The 20,367-nt window shown below is 38.2% G+C and overlaps 1 protein-coding gene across 1 annotated transcript in view; it reads right to left on the reverse strand.

Moving 5' to 3' along the window:
* LOC126868983 (uncharacterized) overlaps positions 1-11,331 on the reverse strand; it is a 54,976-nt gene extending 43,645 nt beyond the window's left edge. Inside the window, exons 1-2 of the mRNA XM_050625033.1 lie at positions 9,804-11,331; positions 9,332-9,709 (exon numbers count right to left, since the gene is read on the reverse strand). Of these exons, the coding sequence (XP_050480990.1) occupies positions 9,332-9,524 (193 nt within the window). The 5' untranslated portion in view covers positions 9,525-9,709; positions 9,804-11,331. The remainder of the gene's footprint in view (positions 1-9,331; positions 9,710-9,803) is intronic.
* Positions 11,332-20,367: the final 9,036 nt, after the last annotated feature.

Raw genomic sequence — 20,367 nt, forward strand, 5'->3', positions numbered from 1 at the left:
ATTCTAACTTTGACTTAGTCTTAAAAGAAAACTGGTTATTCAACTATATAACGTGCTGCGCATAAATCAAACATTTTCACGATTCCTTGCAATCGTGCAAGAAAAACAAGATTCGTCTTACATGTAAAAGCGCAACTAACGAATCCAAAGGTCTCGTCGTATTTCTTCTTTCCGATGGGAAGGTTAGACCCGACAAGAATTTAAATTTTATGAAATATCGATAGACGCGATAATCGATAATAATTTAATTAAAGGGAGCTATGCAACGATTTAATTTACCGCGGCTAAATAAAACATTTCTCGTTACTAAGGCCAATCTCGACCTCTCTAAGATCTCAAGCTTTATCAAATAAAACTAACCGGAATAGTTAATAACGTTTTACTAATATCGATAAAAAGAGACTATGAAGCAGAGCTTGGAAACTGACTGTTTGTCAAATACATTTAACGTAACATTCAACGATTTAATTTCCATATTAAATCGGGCGTTTTTCAACATCGCTCACGGTCCGTGTAACGAAAACAAGATTAATATGCAAGTAACAGTATAACCAATGAATCAGACGATCGCGTATTCCCGACAATACGTTCAGCAGATGCGATGTAATCATTGCTATAACAGGTTCTCCGGCGAGGGAATCGTCTTAAATCGAATAATGCTCATACGCGTACGTACGAGTAATTTAGCACGCAAGCACGATATAACGACTCGATGCCATCCATTAAGCTAACTTTATCCTTTGGAACGATTCGAATCGACCACTGGGCCCATTCAACGCGGCTACATATCTTCCAACATCTTCGCCTCGTCGTTTTTCCGCGATTTTACGACCGCTCTACGCACACGCCCGTTCATCCTTCCTAACCGGTCTTCCGTCGTTTATTTCCACCGTTCTACGCGATACTTCATCGAATCCATTAACCTACTTCAACCACTTCTTATACCAGTTCTGCCTGTTTTCCGTAACCATCAAACATCACCCTCTACCGGATTCGTAATCTCGATCTTTTCGCCGTGGCAACTAACGGAGATAGACGGTGCGAGCGTCGAACCTCGCAATACTCTCACTTTTTCCACCGTGTATGAACATACATACTTATTCGTTCGTTAACCTGTCTATCGAACGGTTCCTACCGGGAACTATTTTAGCTCCTGCACCACGAACCTCGGCCATATACGCATGTTCCAAGTATCGTCTACGTGTAAATAACGATGATCGATTGGATCCAAGTTTCGAAATAGTTAGAAATCTTCTAACTATTTCTCGGTACCGTGGAGATTCGAATTACTTCGAACACGATTCGATATTTAAAAGCTTGGTAAGCCTCGGATCTAGAGAATCGACGAGTCTTCAAATTCTTCTTCTAGAGCTTCGACAATCATATTCGACCGATACTTGATAGATTTCCAAGTATCGAAAGCTCGAGTAAACAATATGTTATATGAGATATCGAAGGTAAATACGAGAAATTGAAGATTTCTTCAATTTCGCAAAAACGCAAGAGACTGTGAATACAACGTTCGTTACTCATCGAGTTCCAAGACTTTGGAATCTATTAAAACTGTCATTCGAGACTTTCACGGCCTACTTTCAAGACTCGCAAAATCTATATTAAGACTTTCAGAACGTCCAAGGATTTTCGATATACGGCATTCAAGATGCAACCAATCAAGATTTAAGACTCGCAACAATTGCAAATGCTCGGTATTTATGACTTACCGATTAGGTACCGCAATCGTTTAAATTTTAAACAAATTCAAATTTCTCGCCACCTTGAAACTTATATTAAGCAGCGAATTGAATTTTTCATCATCTACGAGTGCACGGATATTGGAAGAGATTCAAGATATTCCAAAGCGCTCGTCTCGATGTAAACATGTCACAATTCCGCTACGATCGAGTTTCGAAAAATGTTCGTGCTAGCACGAAACTTATCACAACCCTATCGCCGGAACCTTTCCGGTAGCTCCCGTTTCTCAGGCTCTGATTATCATTTTTACCACACGCATTCAGGTATTCCCTGCTCATTGCACGGTTCCCCGTGGCGTTTCGCGCGTCTGCGTGTGTAACAGTATCCAAAGCCACCTACTTACACCTGCGAGGCTGCTACTCCACTATGTATGGACGACGTACCTGGCGTACCAGCCTATCGTACTGCTTCTTTTATGGCGATACACGCGGGACGTATACTTTACGTTTTACGTTTGCTTCTTAATGCAATCAACGGAAATACTAAAATCGATCAAACCAGTTGTTCTACTTACTTTTCATTGGCTATGTAGTAGGTTCAGAAGGAATTTTGATCGACGTAATTGGAAAATGATTTGCCCCAATCAGCCGAAGATTATCGTATACACGTATTATTATTATTATATATTTGTTCAAGAAATTTCACGCTTGTAAATGATTCACACACCGTCGAATAATTACAAAATAGTTTTCATTCGAAGCTTCCACTTGAAATTATTTTTCTTAGAAACTATAGAGACAATCACAAAATTCTTTTCTACATTTTTCACTTACTGTTTCCTAACGCAGTGAAAATGCACTTTCACGCAGTGAAAACTCTAATATTTTAATACGAGGAAACTAATTCTATGAAAAATTCCACAGACATAAATTTGTAATATATCGGTAACATCGATATTACACACTGCCGTAACTGCAGAAAAAACCTACTATAAGAACAGCCTATGGAAAGTTGCTTATACCCAGCCTAAAGTGCTAACATTCTGCTCTTTACCTCTTTGTAAATTATTTTAACCATCGTACAAGAACATCTATCTCTTGGAATATCAGAGTTTAATCGATGCCAGACAGTTCCCCCCGGCTGTTTCGCTTTGTGGCCACGAAAGACGAGAAAAATTACACGGTGAAGGTTCTCCACACGTATGTAGCACGTTCTAATTGCGATATTCCAGTCAGCCAACAAACGGTAGTTGGTTGCTTTATTGTAAAGACGGCCACATTATTCGAGACGTGAATCACGCGAGTAACAGTATTCAAAGCCACGATTCTTACAGTTGAGAACCATTCTGTCTTGCGGGCTTCTGTGTCTAGAAAACAGGATCGATAAAGCGTCCCTGAAAGTCGTGTGCATCGCAAAGGACGAAGAAAATTTTCTAATTTATCTTTCTCTGAAGTCACTAATTTTCTCCCATTATTACCTTATTACCCATTTCCTCGACAACTTTCTTTTTATTTAATAACCTTTCACTTGTCGAATAAAGAGAAGTTCGTTTAATCGGACATTAATTAAAATCAGATAAATGGATCTCCAGCGTAATCTGATTTCAAAAGAACAACAAAATAAAATTGATGCTTAAAACGACGTTGATTCTTGAAGTTGAGCAGAGAGGATATTTGAAGTGGAATAAAGAACGCGTTGTCAGTGATAAAGTGGTTTAAGTCGTCGCTTGAATCCAAACGAATAGGCGTGGAATATTCGTGTCACGTGTTAATCTCGGAGCACTAATCGCGCAACCTTTCTCAGGGTTTAATTAGCATCTCTATGCTGACCGTGCGTTAATCCGAGAAACCTTCTTGCACAAGGAAAACGTGAAAGTGGCGTAAGAAGCAAGTCGGATTCTGTAATTCGCTATAAATCATCGACTTTGATCGAAATTCTATATGATACGGTTTTCGAACAAATTTTTCATACGCGATGTTTCATGATATTAAAATTCATATTAGGAGGATTAAAGTAACGAGCTAAAGGTTGTCGTTGAATTAACTATGCTTTAAGTGACTCAACATTTTTTAAGATATTCGAGCTGCAAGAGCCTTGGAATAAGATAGCGTAGGATTCTTCTTAATGAAAGAAGCCTTACGGGTAGGTACGCACCTGTAACGCTCATTCACACATCCACCCATCGTAAACACACGTTCACGTTCACACATATAAAATATTTACCACCGGTAGAGCATCGTAGTAACCACCTGCTAGGGTCACGCATACCGTCACATTCTAGCTACATTTATCCGTATATAGCGTATATGCACAGTATAATACACAAAGAATATTAAATTCGCTATTAACGTAAATATATTATTTATGTCTTCTCTCTCTCTCTCTCTCTCTCTCTCTCTATATATATATATATATATATATATATATATATATATATATATATATATATATATCTTACTTATACCTAAGTCATTAATACATTAATAATGTACTGATATTCTTTAATAACATTCATATAACTTGGATGCATCAGAAAAAGATACCCATTAAACTTTTCCATTTACTCGTCCACGTAAAAGTCCCATTAGAATACTTTAGGTTAATTTAAATTTTTCATTCATTTACCCCCACATTCATTGTCACAACAAACTATGTTTGTTGCATTGGCACTGCAAAATCTCTATCGACATACCAATAGAGAGAGAAATCATATTTAAAAATCAGTATAATATTTGCATTGTGTGTGTTTCGACTAACCAAGATTCCCTATGAAAGGAATACATCAAACGAGACATGGACCGGACTTATCGCGATTGCGTATACCCTGCATCGTGTTTAATTACACATTGTATCAACATTGAAAGTTACACAAATAAATTTTATATTTCAGAAGAAATATATTTATACGTACCCTTTTTCACACGGCACAGCTTTTTTACTGCGATACACAGTGCAGTTTTTGGATTAACCAATTTCTATTTACTATCTTGGAATAATTGAAAAAAGTTATATATATATATATATATATAAATAAAAGCTGCTGATTTTTAATATACAAAATACATAACAAATGATATATTAGATTGTCCGAAAAGTTTCTTTCGTTTCATAAGGTGATAATAGACGAGCAACAATTTCTGTTTTATATTATTTTATCGAATCTATTATTTCCTTATAAAACGAAAGAAACATTTGGGATAACCTGATACAAGAATACCTATGTAAAATATCCAAAGGACAGCGTTCGTTATAATATTCAACAAATCTTTGGCTACTTTTTAAATGTTTGTAAAATATAAATTTGTATAAATACTCGCAGCCTATTTATCATCTACTTTTCCAATAACTGTAGAATGTTAAAAACTCAGATAAATTTCATTGAAAGAAGAACTGTATTCTTCTCGTTTGTTTGAAGACTTTGGATAATGAATAGAGGATAACAAATAAATTCGATTAATTCATTATTCGCTATTAACTTGAAATAATTTTTATATATCCACGATCATCGTATTCATTATTCGAAATAATTTTTAACCAGCGCAACACTATGCATCGAATAATCTTGTAACCATGTGGTTATACCAGCCTTTGCCAGTATTTCATACCTCAACATAGCAAGTGCTTTATAAAATAAAGCATTCGCAAGACTTTCTTTAGACAACAGGTAGACCTCTCGTACTCGGTAGGCGGAAAGCCTACAACTCGTGGGATTGGGCAACCATGATGCACCTTGATAATTGTGCTTAAGTGTGGAACGAATATCGACCAGGGAATAAAAAAAACCGCGATGCAACAACGAACCATGAAAAACGACCAGTGAATCGCATCGACTGTATTTAAGCGTTTACTGATGGATAAAGAAACGAGAGGTTATCGACACCTGTTCTGTTCCTCGTACAACTACAATAGAATGAATGGTCATCTCGGTATCGATTGTTTGCGCGGCTAATTGTGCAAACGTTTTGTTCTTCATTTCTATCCTAACCAGATAGTTAAACGTTTTTTCTATTAAATTATTTTGAAAAATACTACGAAAAATTCTGACACGTGTAAATTATTATAATATGGTACAGTTGAAGTTCTTTCGATGCTTTAAATATTAGGTTGTTCCAAAAGTTTCTTTCGTTTTATAAGGAAATAATGGATGCATAACAGCTTTTGTTTTATATTATTTTATCGAATTATGTATGAGCCTTTTTGTTCCGGAACACGTTGTGCAGTTCCTTATAAAACCAAAGACACTTTTGGGACAATCTAATACTTTAAACACTTTAAATTCGTGAACTTGTATGAAAAATCAATGACACGACTACTTTTACGATAATATTCCTGGAACACGTATTGACTCCAAGGCGAATGAAAACACAGTCTCGGTGATATGTGACAGCACGTTAAATTTTAAAACATGTATGCAAGTTTCCCTGTGATCTTCGACTGAGTTCATATGCATGTTGTTATGGAATTATTTCAATAAATTCTGTTTTCTGATTTTATCATGTTTAAAACTGTACGTCGACTATATCCGTGATATAGATACTTTGATGTATTTTATGATGAAAGAAACGATAAAATTGGAAGGAATTATCTCGCTTAGAAAATGCAGTAAGTGCTTAAGCGTTTCACGATGAAACGTTATAAACTATAAAGATAAACAGATTAATCCGCAAGTTCATTTACCGTTTATGCTACTAAACCTCGGATCTAGATTTTGTTACACGAGTCCAATAAACTTGAACACGCAACGCGTAGCGAAGCAAGGATCTGCACGTAATTTGCATTTAAGTAAGATTAGTTCAGCGAGATTACGCAACGTCTAACGAACGCTGGCATTGAGCGACACTTCGAAGTTTCATGGAACACTGGGAAATAAAGTATATATGTCGAGAATTATAATGAGAATTACAGCGTATTTGCTGTTTCAAGAAACAACCAGCGGAACAAGGACAATGTTAATACCGTTCTCGTTCCCGTCTGACTTTCAGACGTCGCGAGAGAAATAATTTCAATTTTCCTGCAGACAAAGGATTTATACAGAGTACCGTGCAAATGGAAAGTTGTTCGTGTCGGAAATTCAAAAGAGCAAACTCCTTAAATCCTCGGAAAGCCTCTGTTCCAAGAATAAAATGTGCCATATTATTTTTTTAACGAACGGTACTTCCTTAAATTATTCTATTGTAGATTACTTGTTGGATTCGTAACACTTTGCTTTTCACCGTAATTAATAAAATGATCTCGCGAATTTCCGGGCAATCTTTCGATAACTCAATCGCGTGAGAACGCGTTTTACGTAAATAGTACATGTTTTATGCTACTGATCTTCTTACAGCTACGATGTGATATGTGTTTCGCTGTTACATGCGGAGCTCGGGGTTCTAGTTTATTTGAGCCACGGTGTGAAATATAGTACATACAGCGACACTCGTATCAATATTTGCACACGACAATATGCGCGACACGTTTGTTATATATATATATATATATGTTTGTGTATAATAGTTTACTGCTATTTAATACATTAAAAGAGATATTGCGGTTGGTAAAAATATATATTTTATTTATTTAGTGCACATGGTGAAATAGGATATTGTAGAGGATCTAGGCCACAACTAAAAAAATAGTATAATGATTATTGCTAATAAACTTCTTAATATCCTGCAAAACTGTAATTACTCTAGCCGTATACATATTATTTACCGTAGTCATAAACGAAACTTCTTACGACCCACAGCTCCTCGACTTCTGTGCAGTCATTGAGAATGTTTCGCCTAGAGATGCGCGATTAACCCGATGCTACTAAGTCGCATAACGCAATAAACGTGCTACTATATTAGCTCGTACTTGAGCATTCCATCGAGTCTAGCAGGAAAAGCTGGAGGATAAAGAACGAGTCAGTGGCGGGCAACCTGTATCTGTTATCTAAGAGGAAACGAAGGGAGGGGACGAAGTCGAAGGGAGGTAGAATGATGAAAGATACGATGCGCAACAGCTGTAAAAACTACCTTTGGAATTAATTGACTCGATATACGGGAAATCGTGCTCCGAATTGGGTCGAATTTTGTTCGTATGGAAGAGAACAGTTCCGAGTTTAAGAATTCGTCGTGAATAGAGAAAAAATAAAAAGATTATCATCGAAACATACACTACCCCTCAAAAAGTATACTAACATTTCCTTCTTTTTAATAAGATGTTACTACAGATGTTATTGACGAGGTGTTAATTAGAAAATTACGGCCAAATCAAAATGCAGTGACTTTATTCTTTTTAATCGTCCTAGCTATGTAAAATGAAATGTTGTGACGCGATTAAATTAACTTTCAAAAAACAATATACGATAATAATAAGTATTATAGTATTAATAATTGTCAAACTAAGAAGAACTGGCTTGTTACATGACAAATTTTCCATTTTCAGATTTTTTGATGTTTGAACTACAAGTCAGGTTAAAAAGACCTCTGATGTTAGTAAAACCAATGATATCTAAATAATTAATATATATATATATATATAGTATAATAGCGACATAGTCTGATGCTACTTCCGAACAGTAGCGCAAGTGGATCGACGTATTTTATTCAGAGATACAAAGATTACGAGGAAACATATATATGTAGAAAGATTGTGCTACTTTCTGTCGAAAAGTATACATTGAGTAACCCGTCGGAACTTTTAATTCGTGTACAATGACAACCTGTACACAGTTGTTATAAGAATGTCCTTGTAACACTTAAATAAGAGGTGGATGCATAAAAGCATCTAGATATTAATATTGTGGAAAAGCTCGCTTCTATATAGGTATATTAAATTACAAAAACTTTTAGTGTCCATAGCACTTCTCGATACAGCTTTCTACGTGATACTATCAAGCCGCTATTAAGAATCATATTGCACGCAATTTCTATGGGAATTATGAAATGGGAACCACAAAGACAACCGCATTAGTTAGTTGCGCAACAGTAATAACTCACGCTTTACTTCGTTATATTCAAACGACTGTGACTCAGTTTCACTTTTCCTACTATATTTGCATATAATATCGACTAAAAGTATATAACTTGATTTCTTTCGTATAACTAGAAAAATTTGATAAATTTAGTCCTGCTGTTGCTCTCGTTTCTTCTTCACATTTGTATCTCTTTAGATATCTTCTTCCTTATTAATACTTTATCTATAAGAAGCATAAAATACGCGAAAGATAGTATCATACCGAGTACTAAAACCAAATATTTAAAACCCATCTGTATTTTAATAATATTTATTAAGATGTAACATTCATTTCGAGTCATATAAACTCGAAAAGAGCAGCAGAATTGATAAAGCAATCAATTTTGTATTTACATTGACTATTTTATCTGAATAGAAAATGTTATAATTATTTCAAGAGCATGTATACGCATGTCATTTTATTATTTACGAAACAAATTTATTAAACGTCGAACTCCTGCTCTCTTTGACGCACTTTTTGTATTTGACACGGACAGTGAAATAAATCGATAAGCGATCGATATCGCAACTATGAACTCGAGAGCCGGCAATTTGACCGCGAGAAATATCGAGCATGCGCAATCGACGGGTACTGGTCCGCGATGGATCAAGGAAATACGCGCGTTCGAATCAAAAGAATTTCAAAAGCATGACTCACCGTCAGGATTGGTGAAGTATCCCCATGTGGGGGTCGCGGTGGTCGCCGATTGGAGGACCAAGGCCAGAATACTGAGGGCCAGAGCACCGGCGGCGCCTCGCGCCGCGACGGCGCGCTTTTCGCTTCGTTGCGGATCGGTTGTCGTTGTGGCGACCGCCCTTACACCCTGACGGCTGTTCGAATCGGTTGCCATTCTTCATACCGTTTTCGTGTCTTCGCCGATCTCGTATGCCACGCAACAATCCAATACAAACACTTCCTTCTTTTACTTTTCTTCTTACTTTCGTTATTTTTTAACTCTTCCGTTCGTTCGATTCACATTCTCTTCTTTATGCACACCGACTTGTTACGCTCGTTTAGTAAAATCGATTCGAGAAACTGTAACGATTTATCGATGTCCCGTGACGTGTACATATACCGAGGTATATGGTGGCTAATTACATCGGTGATGAACATCTCGACGTCGACTTACTCGATAATCGAATATCATACACTCCCGATACGATGTCACGTAACACGTCGAGTATGGATAGGCGCGTGCAGGCGTGCATACACGCAATCGATAGTTCGAGGTGGGAGAATAAAGAAGAGGAGTAGGGAGAGGTATGTATCGGCTTAGGAGAATTCCACGTTCCGTGTCACTCTTTCTTTCTTTACCCGCCGACAGAGAAAGAAGCATACTCCACCTTTATATCGCGTGTCTCTCCCTCTCGCTTTCTCCCTTTTCAGCTAAAACCCTTCTCGCGTATATACGCACCTTACTACCTCGTGGCTCGAGCTCGAGCAGAGACTTGGAAACCGGTTTTTGCGATGCGCGAACCGGCGTTGGCTAAAAATAAAAGCGCCTCGGATTCTCTCTTCTCTTCGCTGTTTCACTCGTCTCTCGTAATTTTCTGTCTTCTCGTAAGTAGGCGTCCCTCGTGGAAGAAATCTTCCGGGGATTACTCGCGACCGTTGCACGCGCGCACGCACCAAGAGATGTATCGAGCGTTCGATCATGAGCGATCGAATCGCGCGCGGTCGTCGATCAACAATCGCGTCCACCACCTGTCATCGCTATTTATCGACGGATCAAGATGGCGCGCGAGGAAAATTACTTCCTGAATAACTCGAAGCTTTTCATTCTGACATTCCGGATACTTCTACGCTGTGTCTTGGTGTGTGAAGTGTTAACTTCACGTCAACACCTTTCTCACGAGCCAGAAATTATTAGACAATTTCTTCGACCGTGTTTACGAAGGTATAAGGCTCGAAAGAACAGGTAGTTCGCTAGGTTAGGTTCGTGCACGCTGGATATACGAACCGCTTGATATTCACCGTGGTGCTATAGTTATCGATCGTACGAGGATAAACTCGCTTCATTTCGTGCCACGTCTCCTTCTACCACGTTTCGTAACCGTTCCAGCATTCGCTACGTCTTGCCAGACCATCTTATTCGCGTCCAGTCTTCTCCAGTGTCCAACCATGCTTCGTCTCTATCTCCGATGTGTCAAACGATTTGAAAATCCGTCGAGTATATCGGAGTTTCCCGCTCTTTCGCGATGCTTTTCGCTGCGAGCCACACTCTCCTTCACTACGAACCTTACGCACCGTGTCACTGTGTCACGACGTATACTGGCCTCGTATATGCACGCACACGCGTCGATAACTGGTTCTCGAAGAAATTTCGTCGTGTTGTACACGTCTAACGTGTTACGATATGTATACGAAGAACCTGAATTTCGTTGGGTTGTCCTCGCGCGCGTGACCAACGGAGCAGAAAAAAAAACCTTAACGGAACGACGACACGTAAACGCGAAAACAGTGAACCGCGAGATGTTTTGTACTTGCGTATTCTAGCCGCGCTGCGTGCATACGAGACAACAAGAGGGAGAGAGAGGGAAAGTAAGGAAAGAAAGGGAGAGCGAGGGAGACGAGAACAGAGAGAAACAATACGCGTACGCGAGCCTGCGCGCTGCGCGGCATACTGAGGCGACCGGCACCGTCAAGCTGACTCGAATGCTCCTCACCGTCGCGTCGTGTCCTCTCCCTTCCTCTCTCTCGCACCATTTACCGCGGCCACTACCCAACCTTTTCTTCTCTTTCTCGCCCGATTCCGTCCCTCTCTTTCTCTCGTTTTTCCTCCCTCTACACTTGCATTTGCATTGCTGTCGTATGCTTTCATAGCCGCCGCCGTATATGCCCGTTACAATTGCATTCTTGGAATAAAATGCTCCCCAAGTATGCATCTTTTTTTTCATCGCGGCTTCAACTCGAGCATCCGGTTGAAAAAGTTAATTAGTCGATAATTCACGGGTCTTCAGCATTGTGATAAATGGAGTGTTAACGTTAATTTAATTGGTGTTAATCGATCGTTAACAAGTCCGCTGCTGATGTATTTCTGCTTACTGTAAAGCATCAAAAGGCTGTAACTTATTAAATTTACGTCATCGTTGATTCCGGGTGATTTTATCAGTGATTAATTGAATTAACATTAAATTAAAGAAAAGTGAGACGCTTGTATTTTATTTGTTCTTTTTGTAAATGTCTTTTAACAGCAGTTCTGTTGACGTAATCTACTTAAGTATTCTCGTTTTCTCGCCTGTTTTATTTAACACTATAAAGATGTAGACACCGAAGTCTTGGAACGTTGAATTTAAAAATGGACCACATGATACGTATCTTTTGCACCTTGAAATTTTGATGCACACGTATTTACATTATGTCTGCAAATGACGCAAAACCTTCTCATGACATTAATCTTAGAATTTTAGGTTCTGAAGGCTTGATATTGCGAATTTATATCTCTAATATACGAGGAGAAGACGCTATGATGTGTATGTAACGCTATATGTCTTTTCAAGACAATAAAGCTGTCGTCGCCAGTAAATTAGTTTGCGCATTACTTATTTGAGATAAGAGACAGTTGTTCCAGTTGCTCCAAGCTTGAAAAATTTATTGCTTTAGGAATTCACGGTCGTCATTTGAAAAAAATTATTTATTTCATCGTACGTTCAATTTATATTCATAACTTAAATATTCGTAACATTTTATAAAGCAGAAACAAGATACAGTACTTTTATATCGCATCGATTATTATTGAAACAGCTGACTCGTTTAAGATAAAGAAATTAAGAAAGAAAAATTGGTTAAAGTTGCAATTAGTACAGAACGAAATGATCAAGTTGATAAAAAATGTATACTTGTTGTTTTTTTGTTTGCAAAACAAAGAAAATAGTAAAAATTGTTAACGTATACATATACATACATGATATGATTTTGGTATTGTAAATTGACAAAGAACTTGGTGTGTCAAAGATTCTTACATTCTTGCACGAACACTGACAAATATCAAGATGTTATGACGTAGGACTATATAATTGCGGAAGTGTAACAATATCCCATATGTTTTACACACAATAAAAAGGAAACGCACTCGTATGCGTATGTCATGCGAACTGTTATAAGAAGTCAACGTGAGCAAAATACGTGGTGGCATCGTTATTAAATACCAGGGCCATTAGTCGGGCATCGCCTTAAACGTATTTGATTTAATGCGTCAACCATAATCTTGATCCTTTTTCTCATCCTGTATGTGCACCTCCAGGTATTTCCGTTCGACTTTAAGCGTAATTAATATTATCATATAATGTGCTAACTACGCGATCCTTCGTGCAATAAAGTAACCACTAACGTAGAAACTTTATAATTCTCTAATACTCATTGACCAGTTCCAACGATATAAGAACTTGTTAATCTTCTAGTTTTCATTAATCCCTTGATGTTATATATTCAAGATAATCTGTCAATTGAATATATTTATATTGTATATTACACAAATATTTGCAAAATATTTAACAAAATTCCAATACAGAGCAATTTTAATTATGATTTACCAAAAGTTAATTAATCTCGGCAACATTCGTACGCTATTGTAATACACGATACTAAATATGTAATAGTAACGCGAAGTACGTGTTTCATTGCGGATAAAGTAATTAATATTTTCTCACGAACAAGGTATGCTACGTCATACCTTTGCACGGATTATTCTTCGTACGCTCGCAACAAATTAACTAATAATAACGTCCATTCATTGGCATGTCGAAGGCTTGGTGAAACGTAGCATCGTCCTCGCTTTCAAATTATGGTTTCCTTGGCAACAACGATGTTTCAGGATAATAAACTTGCAGACCTGCGAGGGAAACATTACGCGAAACTCGTTATTTCACGACCGATGAATTGCGGATGCGATTCATGAAAATGCCGATGTCCATCGCTGATCGTTTAAAACCTTCCGTCTTATGCGTTGAGGCGAAACATTTCGCACCAAAAGTTCTCGAATCTTCCACTTTGAAAAATGAAAACTAATATTCTTATTGGTAATATTTTGAGTCAGTTTTATACAATGAAATAAATGTTTTGGTGCATTTCCTATCCTTTCATATTCTTTCCAATTGTGGGTCGATTGATTAATATTATGCTATTAGCGATACTTTCAATACGTTGATCGATATAACAAAAGGATTATATTTCTAAACAATTTAGATGAACGAATCAAATATTGGCAGTGGAAGGAACACTGCCCGTTTAATATAGTAATGTCTTTGCTTAGTGAATAACTGAAGAGTTAATCGATGCTTTTAGGATATTAACTATTTTTTTAAATGATAGAGTTTTAATGTATCATTATCGTCTAAAATTAATATCGTGACTATTCCTTTTTAAAATTGTATCAATTACGAATATTCCACAATCCCACGATCTGATTAATATCTACATGTAGCTACATACCTGTTACCTACATACTTAGTTTCAAATCCATTAATAACATAGAACTCATAAAAATTCTTAAAGAAGAAACTCGTTAAATAGTACTACAATACGTATCACACGATAAGCGATATCAAGCCATTACGGCAGAATAAGAAATAAGCAATTGTTTGGTTATAAATTCTTGGAATATCATTTCATTCATCTCATTCGTAATAACGTAACATTAGTAATGGATTTGAAACAAAACATATTGATATCATTAATGTGCAAACTGATCCGTTCTAACTGAACTGTTTCTTTACTTGTTCAGGATCCAATTTAACTTTCCTTCGTCCATGAGACAATGGAAGTTTCGACAATGCATCTCTCGCATCTTCTCTCGCGTACATTTCACATTTACTATATAGAAGAATGTACAACATTCGTCTTCTTGTTAACTACTAGAACAGAGAAACTTCTAACTTGTTGGTCGATCTCCTTATTCCTATTTCTAATCAGCGTAGAAAGTTTCGCACAAAAGTCCATCGCGATAATTGTTTGCTACCACAATGATCTTCTTATGCTATCTTTACTATGATCATGACTTATTAAGTAAGTCAATTATACCTTCCCAATCGAATAAAAAATAATAGTATCAATTATACCTAACGTGTTGTTACTTTATTTAATTCGAAGAACAGCAGCGCTTGAATTAGAAATTAACAAGTTCGTACCACATAATAACTGCAATTACCACTTTTTCTAGTTCATTTTATAATTAACACGTTCCGTGACTTGCGTATCGTCAACAGACGATAGATACCGACGACTATAATTTGTTATCGATCGAAGAAAATATTCGTTTATTTATACATAAATGTAATACAATATAAACTTGACATGTTTCACGCTATTAATAATTCACATACATCCGCCCTGCGCATCAAGCAATTCAAGCCGCTAATTAATTATACGTACAGAGAAAATCTACAACCTGTAACTTTCAACTTACAAATCCACCACTATTATTAAAATGATTTATCGCTCAAGTATTAATAACTTTAATTTTGTCCTCTTGATCCTTAAATTCTACAAAAACCCGTAACTTCGATGACGAAGATCGAAATTCTCGATACAAAGAAGAGCGCATATGCTACGTGTCTCCGTGTACCATCCGCTTCAAAATCCTCGGAGAAGAGTATCTGGCAAATGTCCAGTCACCTCGATCCGCATATCAGTTCGCCATCAATTTCGTCGTCTGGCCCGAACTTCACATTTCACATTGAAAGACGCGACAAACACAGAACAGAGAACGCTGTTACTCCTCTGGTAGAGTCTCGATGGATCGTTGTCGAGGCAACTAGTAGCGGAGGCCCTTCAAGGTTGCTATGCACGCTCTCACATAGTAATCTTACGCAATAGCACGCAGAGGGCTGGGTGGTTCGTTGAGGGGTGTCGCGAGGACGAGCGTGAGCCTCGGGCAAGCGTGCAAGCTCTGTCCGCATCCCTGCGTTCAAGGTTGATTTATCGAAGGTCGCGACTTTTACGAGCACGCCGCGCTCGTTCGAAAGCGAATCACCGTTAACCATCGCACCGGTGCCGTACGGTTCTGCAGCACGTGTTCAAGAGGCGGCAGAGTCGATCGATCGGCCGATAAAGGTCGAACGGATTCGCGGAAGATGAATCCCGTGGAATCCGTCACGGATATCAAACGTGATCGTAAAACGAGCGTACGATTATGCAAAGGAAACTGGCGTTGTTATGCATACAGTTCTCGATTATTTACGGCGCGTCCGTTTAATGTGTATTTTGCGTTCGATTGATCATTTTGCGTGTGCGCAGGAAATATCTTTTGATGCATTGCAGCTTACGCGAGGTTATATTTTAAGGGAAGGGGATATTTCGGATCTCAAAAAAAAAAAAAAAAAAAAAAAAGAAAGGGGACGTGAAATTCCAACGTTTATAAGCTTCGTATGAGAAACGTATTCTCGTGATTAATCCTTCTGCCCTTTCCTAATGGTAGAAATATCTTGCAATGCGTTGAAATAGGTCCCGCTTCCAGGAAAACTCTACATTTTGTCCGATGTTTAGTTTTCTTGGTCCTCGAAGCAATTGAGTATTCTTTAGCAATAAATCAATTTGAAGGGCCTCTCAGCCTCATAGCCTTTTCTAGGAACCTTATATGCCTCGCACAGATGATACAGCGGGGTACAGACAAGCTAGTTTTTAATTAATTATTTAGTATTAATTATTTTAATAATTATTAGTAATTGTATAAATACCCATAGACCTACAGCTTCGAAGCTCTTTCGTAAAGTAACGCGTAAAGTGGCAAATATATCGCTCATAGATTCAGGTAAAAATTAGTTCGCGAGATATCTTCTGTGCGAATGCGGTGGGTTAACGATACTAAATGTATGACACGTTAGGACGTTTCGTACGAAAGAAAGGAGTTTGAAAATCTTTTGCAAACACGTTCTTTAAAAATCTTTTCTACTCCAAACGACAAATAGTTCTACATACTGAAGATTAAACGTTCAACTTTCAAGGTTCAAACGTCTCACTGATAGATTAGCGTAAAATCCAGTTGCCAAGATTTTTAGACGCAAAAGGTCGAATTCTCTTTACTTCGGCATCTCCATCACCGGCATCCTATCTGTTCTAGTAAAAACAGGTGTAACGAATAAGATTTAACGAATTGTTTCCTTAGGAAGTTGCGCCTATTCACTTAAGGGTTGTTTTTAATATCAAATCATAGCTTAGAGTCTTGCTTTCCAGTTACTTTTCTACACGAGCTTTCTACAGCCTCCCTCTATTATCCCTCGCGTTGGATTTTCATGTTCCGTGATATTACTTCCTGGCTCGCCCCTATTTATCCTGTTTTCTCGCTCAACTTGCGAAACGCAGATAATTACGCGATAAAAGTACAAGGTAATTACATCTTTCTCCATTATGAACAAAATCATTGCTATTTTAATTTACATATTTTCACTCCAGATTTATCGTACTCGCAGAGCACTACGAGAAAATAAAAATACGCTGTACTTTTCTTAACAACCCCGGATCCTCCTATCAAGCGGCTAGTTGGTAGGTTTAATAAAAGCAACTTTGCTTCATTAAGAAGTTGCTGTTATTTCACTGCAGAACGAGAATACGCACGAACTTCCCACGAAAGCGTGCCTCTCGAAATTACGCTAAAACTGCGTACAACCTTTCCGTTTTCCGGTGTACACGATCCACCTATCATCTCATCTAGTTGGATTTTCACGACTGAAATTGAGGCACGCGTACAATAACGTCGGAGTAAATTTCAAGGAAATTAAAGATCCGGGATTTAGAGGTTTTCATCCGCGTAACACAGCGTTACCAGTTCGATCGAAAGAACGAATGACTTTGATTTCGCTTCGATCGGGTCAACGAACTTGTAACTTGAACGTCGAGAATTATCAGCGCGATTAAAACTAAATATCGGCAGGAACAAAGGAATGTAATTAAGCCGCTTGTTACAAAGGGGAGGGAATTTCGACGAGAAGCTTGATTATCGAACTAGTTGTACATCGATCTTCTATATGGAAACAGCTCTTCCTTCGAATAATTAACCATGCACGCGTTTATTAACGGTTATAACGTGCTTCGACAGAGTTTCGCTAGTTTTACGAGTTCAACATCGGTCGGATGTCACGTATTGATCGGTAAATATGCGTTTCGATGGCATAGTCGGCTATTATTTCTCGTTAGTTGCAGCTGTAGGTATTTGCGATGTAGAGATACGAAGAGAAAATGAGAATTTATGTCTTCACGATTGACACATAGTATTTAGATTCTCTTATCGTTATTTAAACAAAGTGGCATAGCTGTTTATATGAAACTTTACTCGTTTCAAATTTTCCGAGATATATTTGAATGGAAAGCGTAAAATTCGAGATTCGTTGTAGTTTCGTGATTGCTACGTTATTACGATTATTCAGCAACATCCGAATTCTTTGAAATTCCATCGCTTCTCTACTCTTTCTTAGAACAATTGTGAAATATTCCGATATGAAGCAAACTGTTAGGCAACCACGTATATGTTACTTCGTCCTCTTGCGAATCTTATCTTCTCTCGCAGCGGTTCTCCCTCTAACGTTTCGCTATCTCGAGAACGAACATCAAAAACGATAGGAGTCGTAGGAAATCGAACCGTGGTTCGTTGAACTCGAACCTCGTGCAAAACGTGATCCAGAGATCGTGGTTCCTTCTTGTGTCCGTGTCATCGAACTTCGTGATAGAGATTCCGGCCTCGATTCCCTCGCTTTCACTGCAGAATATTTTCTAATCCGCAAGAATTGTTTCAAAACATTTATTACGTCGTCGGAAAAGCTTCTTTCGTTTTACAACGTTTTTCGTTTTACATTGTTTCATCGAATTACGTACGATCCATTTTGTCCTATCAAAATGAAGATCACGACGTTCGACGGATTAGGTTTCACGTTTGTATAAAGATGCATCGTTGTAAAAGACGGGTCTGTAAAAGACAGACACTTTTCGGACAACCTAACAGTTCGCTGCAAACGCTTCCAAACAAATTTTTCTCCTAACAGTCTCCTAACAGCAGAAACAATTATTTCACGGAAACTAACGTATATATACCTAAGTAATCGTATTAATTATTAGATGAAAAGTAACTTAATAATTATTCCATGGAGAAAGTTAACGCCTAACAATACGCAACGATTCTCTTTTTAATTATAATCGTTAAAGTATATTAAAAAATCATTAGGCTTCGTTCTACGTATATTCTGTAAAATTTTAATCACTCTAGTATAGCATAGTCGAATCAACAAGCTATTTTCGTATATCCATGAAACAATTTACCACGGGAAATAGCATAGGACACCATGCATCCAATGATGCCATTACTGAAACGAACGACACATGACAGCGTGTAATAAATACTTAGATGACTCGTTCCATGTAATCTTGAAATACTGCTGCTGCTGCTGCTGCTGCTGCTGCTATGTTTACTCGTTCCAAATAAGCCGCAGAATTTCGCTATAATACACGTGAGATATAGATTAAGAGGTTGTTATGATTTCATCATCCTGGGGAGCGCTCTATTTTTCCTTAACTAGATTACATTAGCCAGTGCAATTACACGGGGCGACACGACCTGGAAAACCAATTGACCCAAGTCCAATAAAACGTTGACACGTGCGTGACGAAAAGTATGACACGATCCGTCAACAGGATCTATCAACTACGTCGCGTAGCTGGTGACACAAATTTCCAGGTGATCTGTTAATTTACCGTTTCCAAGTATCGTCTCAAATTGATCAGGTATTCTTATCGCCTGAATCAATGAACATTCCTTGCATCAACGTCAGAGTTTAATCGATCATTTAAATCGCCAGAAACCAATTACACGAAATCTGTCTGTCCGAACGAGGTGTCAGTTCCAATGCGAAAGAATGAAAAACACTCGCTATCGAACGATACACCGAAACCATAACAATACACCGAACAAGTAGCGTTTAAAGCAAGCGGAGAATTCCCTCGATAAAATAGCTCATAAATTGCGAAAAGAAATTGCACGAAATCCCTGTTGCCAAATTTTCTCTGCCGTCCCATAAACGAAGATCGACACCCCGTAAAACTGTCCCGTAAAACTGTCAAACACCTACCTTTCGTCATACCGAAAAATCCCCAACATCCGCCGTGTCTCTTCCATTACCATGATGTAAAGATTATTTACTATACGGAGTCGACGGGTGGCCCGTAGGTCGTCGTGGTTCCTCGAGGTTAACTCGTTTGACCTTCTTCTACTGCTCGTGTGCCAAGAAACAGCGTAAGAGAGATAAGAAGGTCTGACCGATCCGCGATTCGTCTCCGTTCGATCCTCGACTTCCTCGCGTTTCGAGGACGCGGATCCTCGCGTGGATCGCGATATCTCGCAAGCACAGCAAGATATAAGCGAAACGTACGTCACGATCCAGTTGGTCGACCCATTCGATCCGGTACTGTACTCGTCTCGGACAACGTCTCGTTCGCTTCGTTTCGTGTTCTGGCCGAGTTTCAACTCGTGACCAGCTAGCTGGACAGCTCGTCTTGTCGCTTCACGCCGACGCTCGTGCCTTACGAATTGCTTCGTTCCCCGTGTATCAAGCCTTTCTCTACTAGACACGATATTTGGCTAATAGGAAATTTATTGCCACTTTTTCCCACCATTCTTTCGCGTATTTGTTTCTTTTTGGAACGTCAAAGTTCTAGTAGTCAAAGACAATTGGCTTTCGATCGTTTGCTCGTTTCGGAAATTTTCAGTTATC

The sequence above is a fragment of the Bombus huntii genome, chromosome 8 (genome assembly GCF_024542735.1).
Source record: "Bombus huntii isolate Logan2020A chromosome 8, iyBomHunt1.1, whole genome shotgun sequence".
NCBI classification, from domain to species: Eukaryota; Metazoa; Arthropoda; class Insecta; order Hymenoptera; family Apidae; genus Bombus; species Bombus huntii.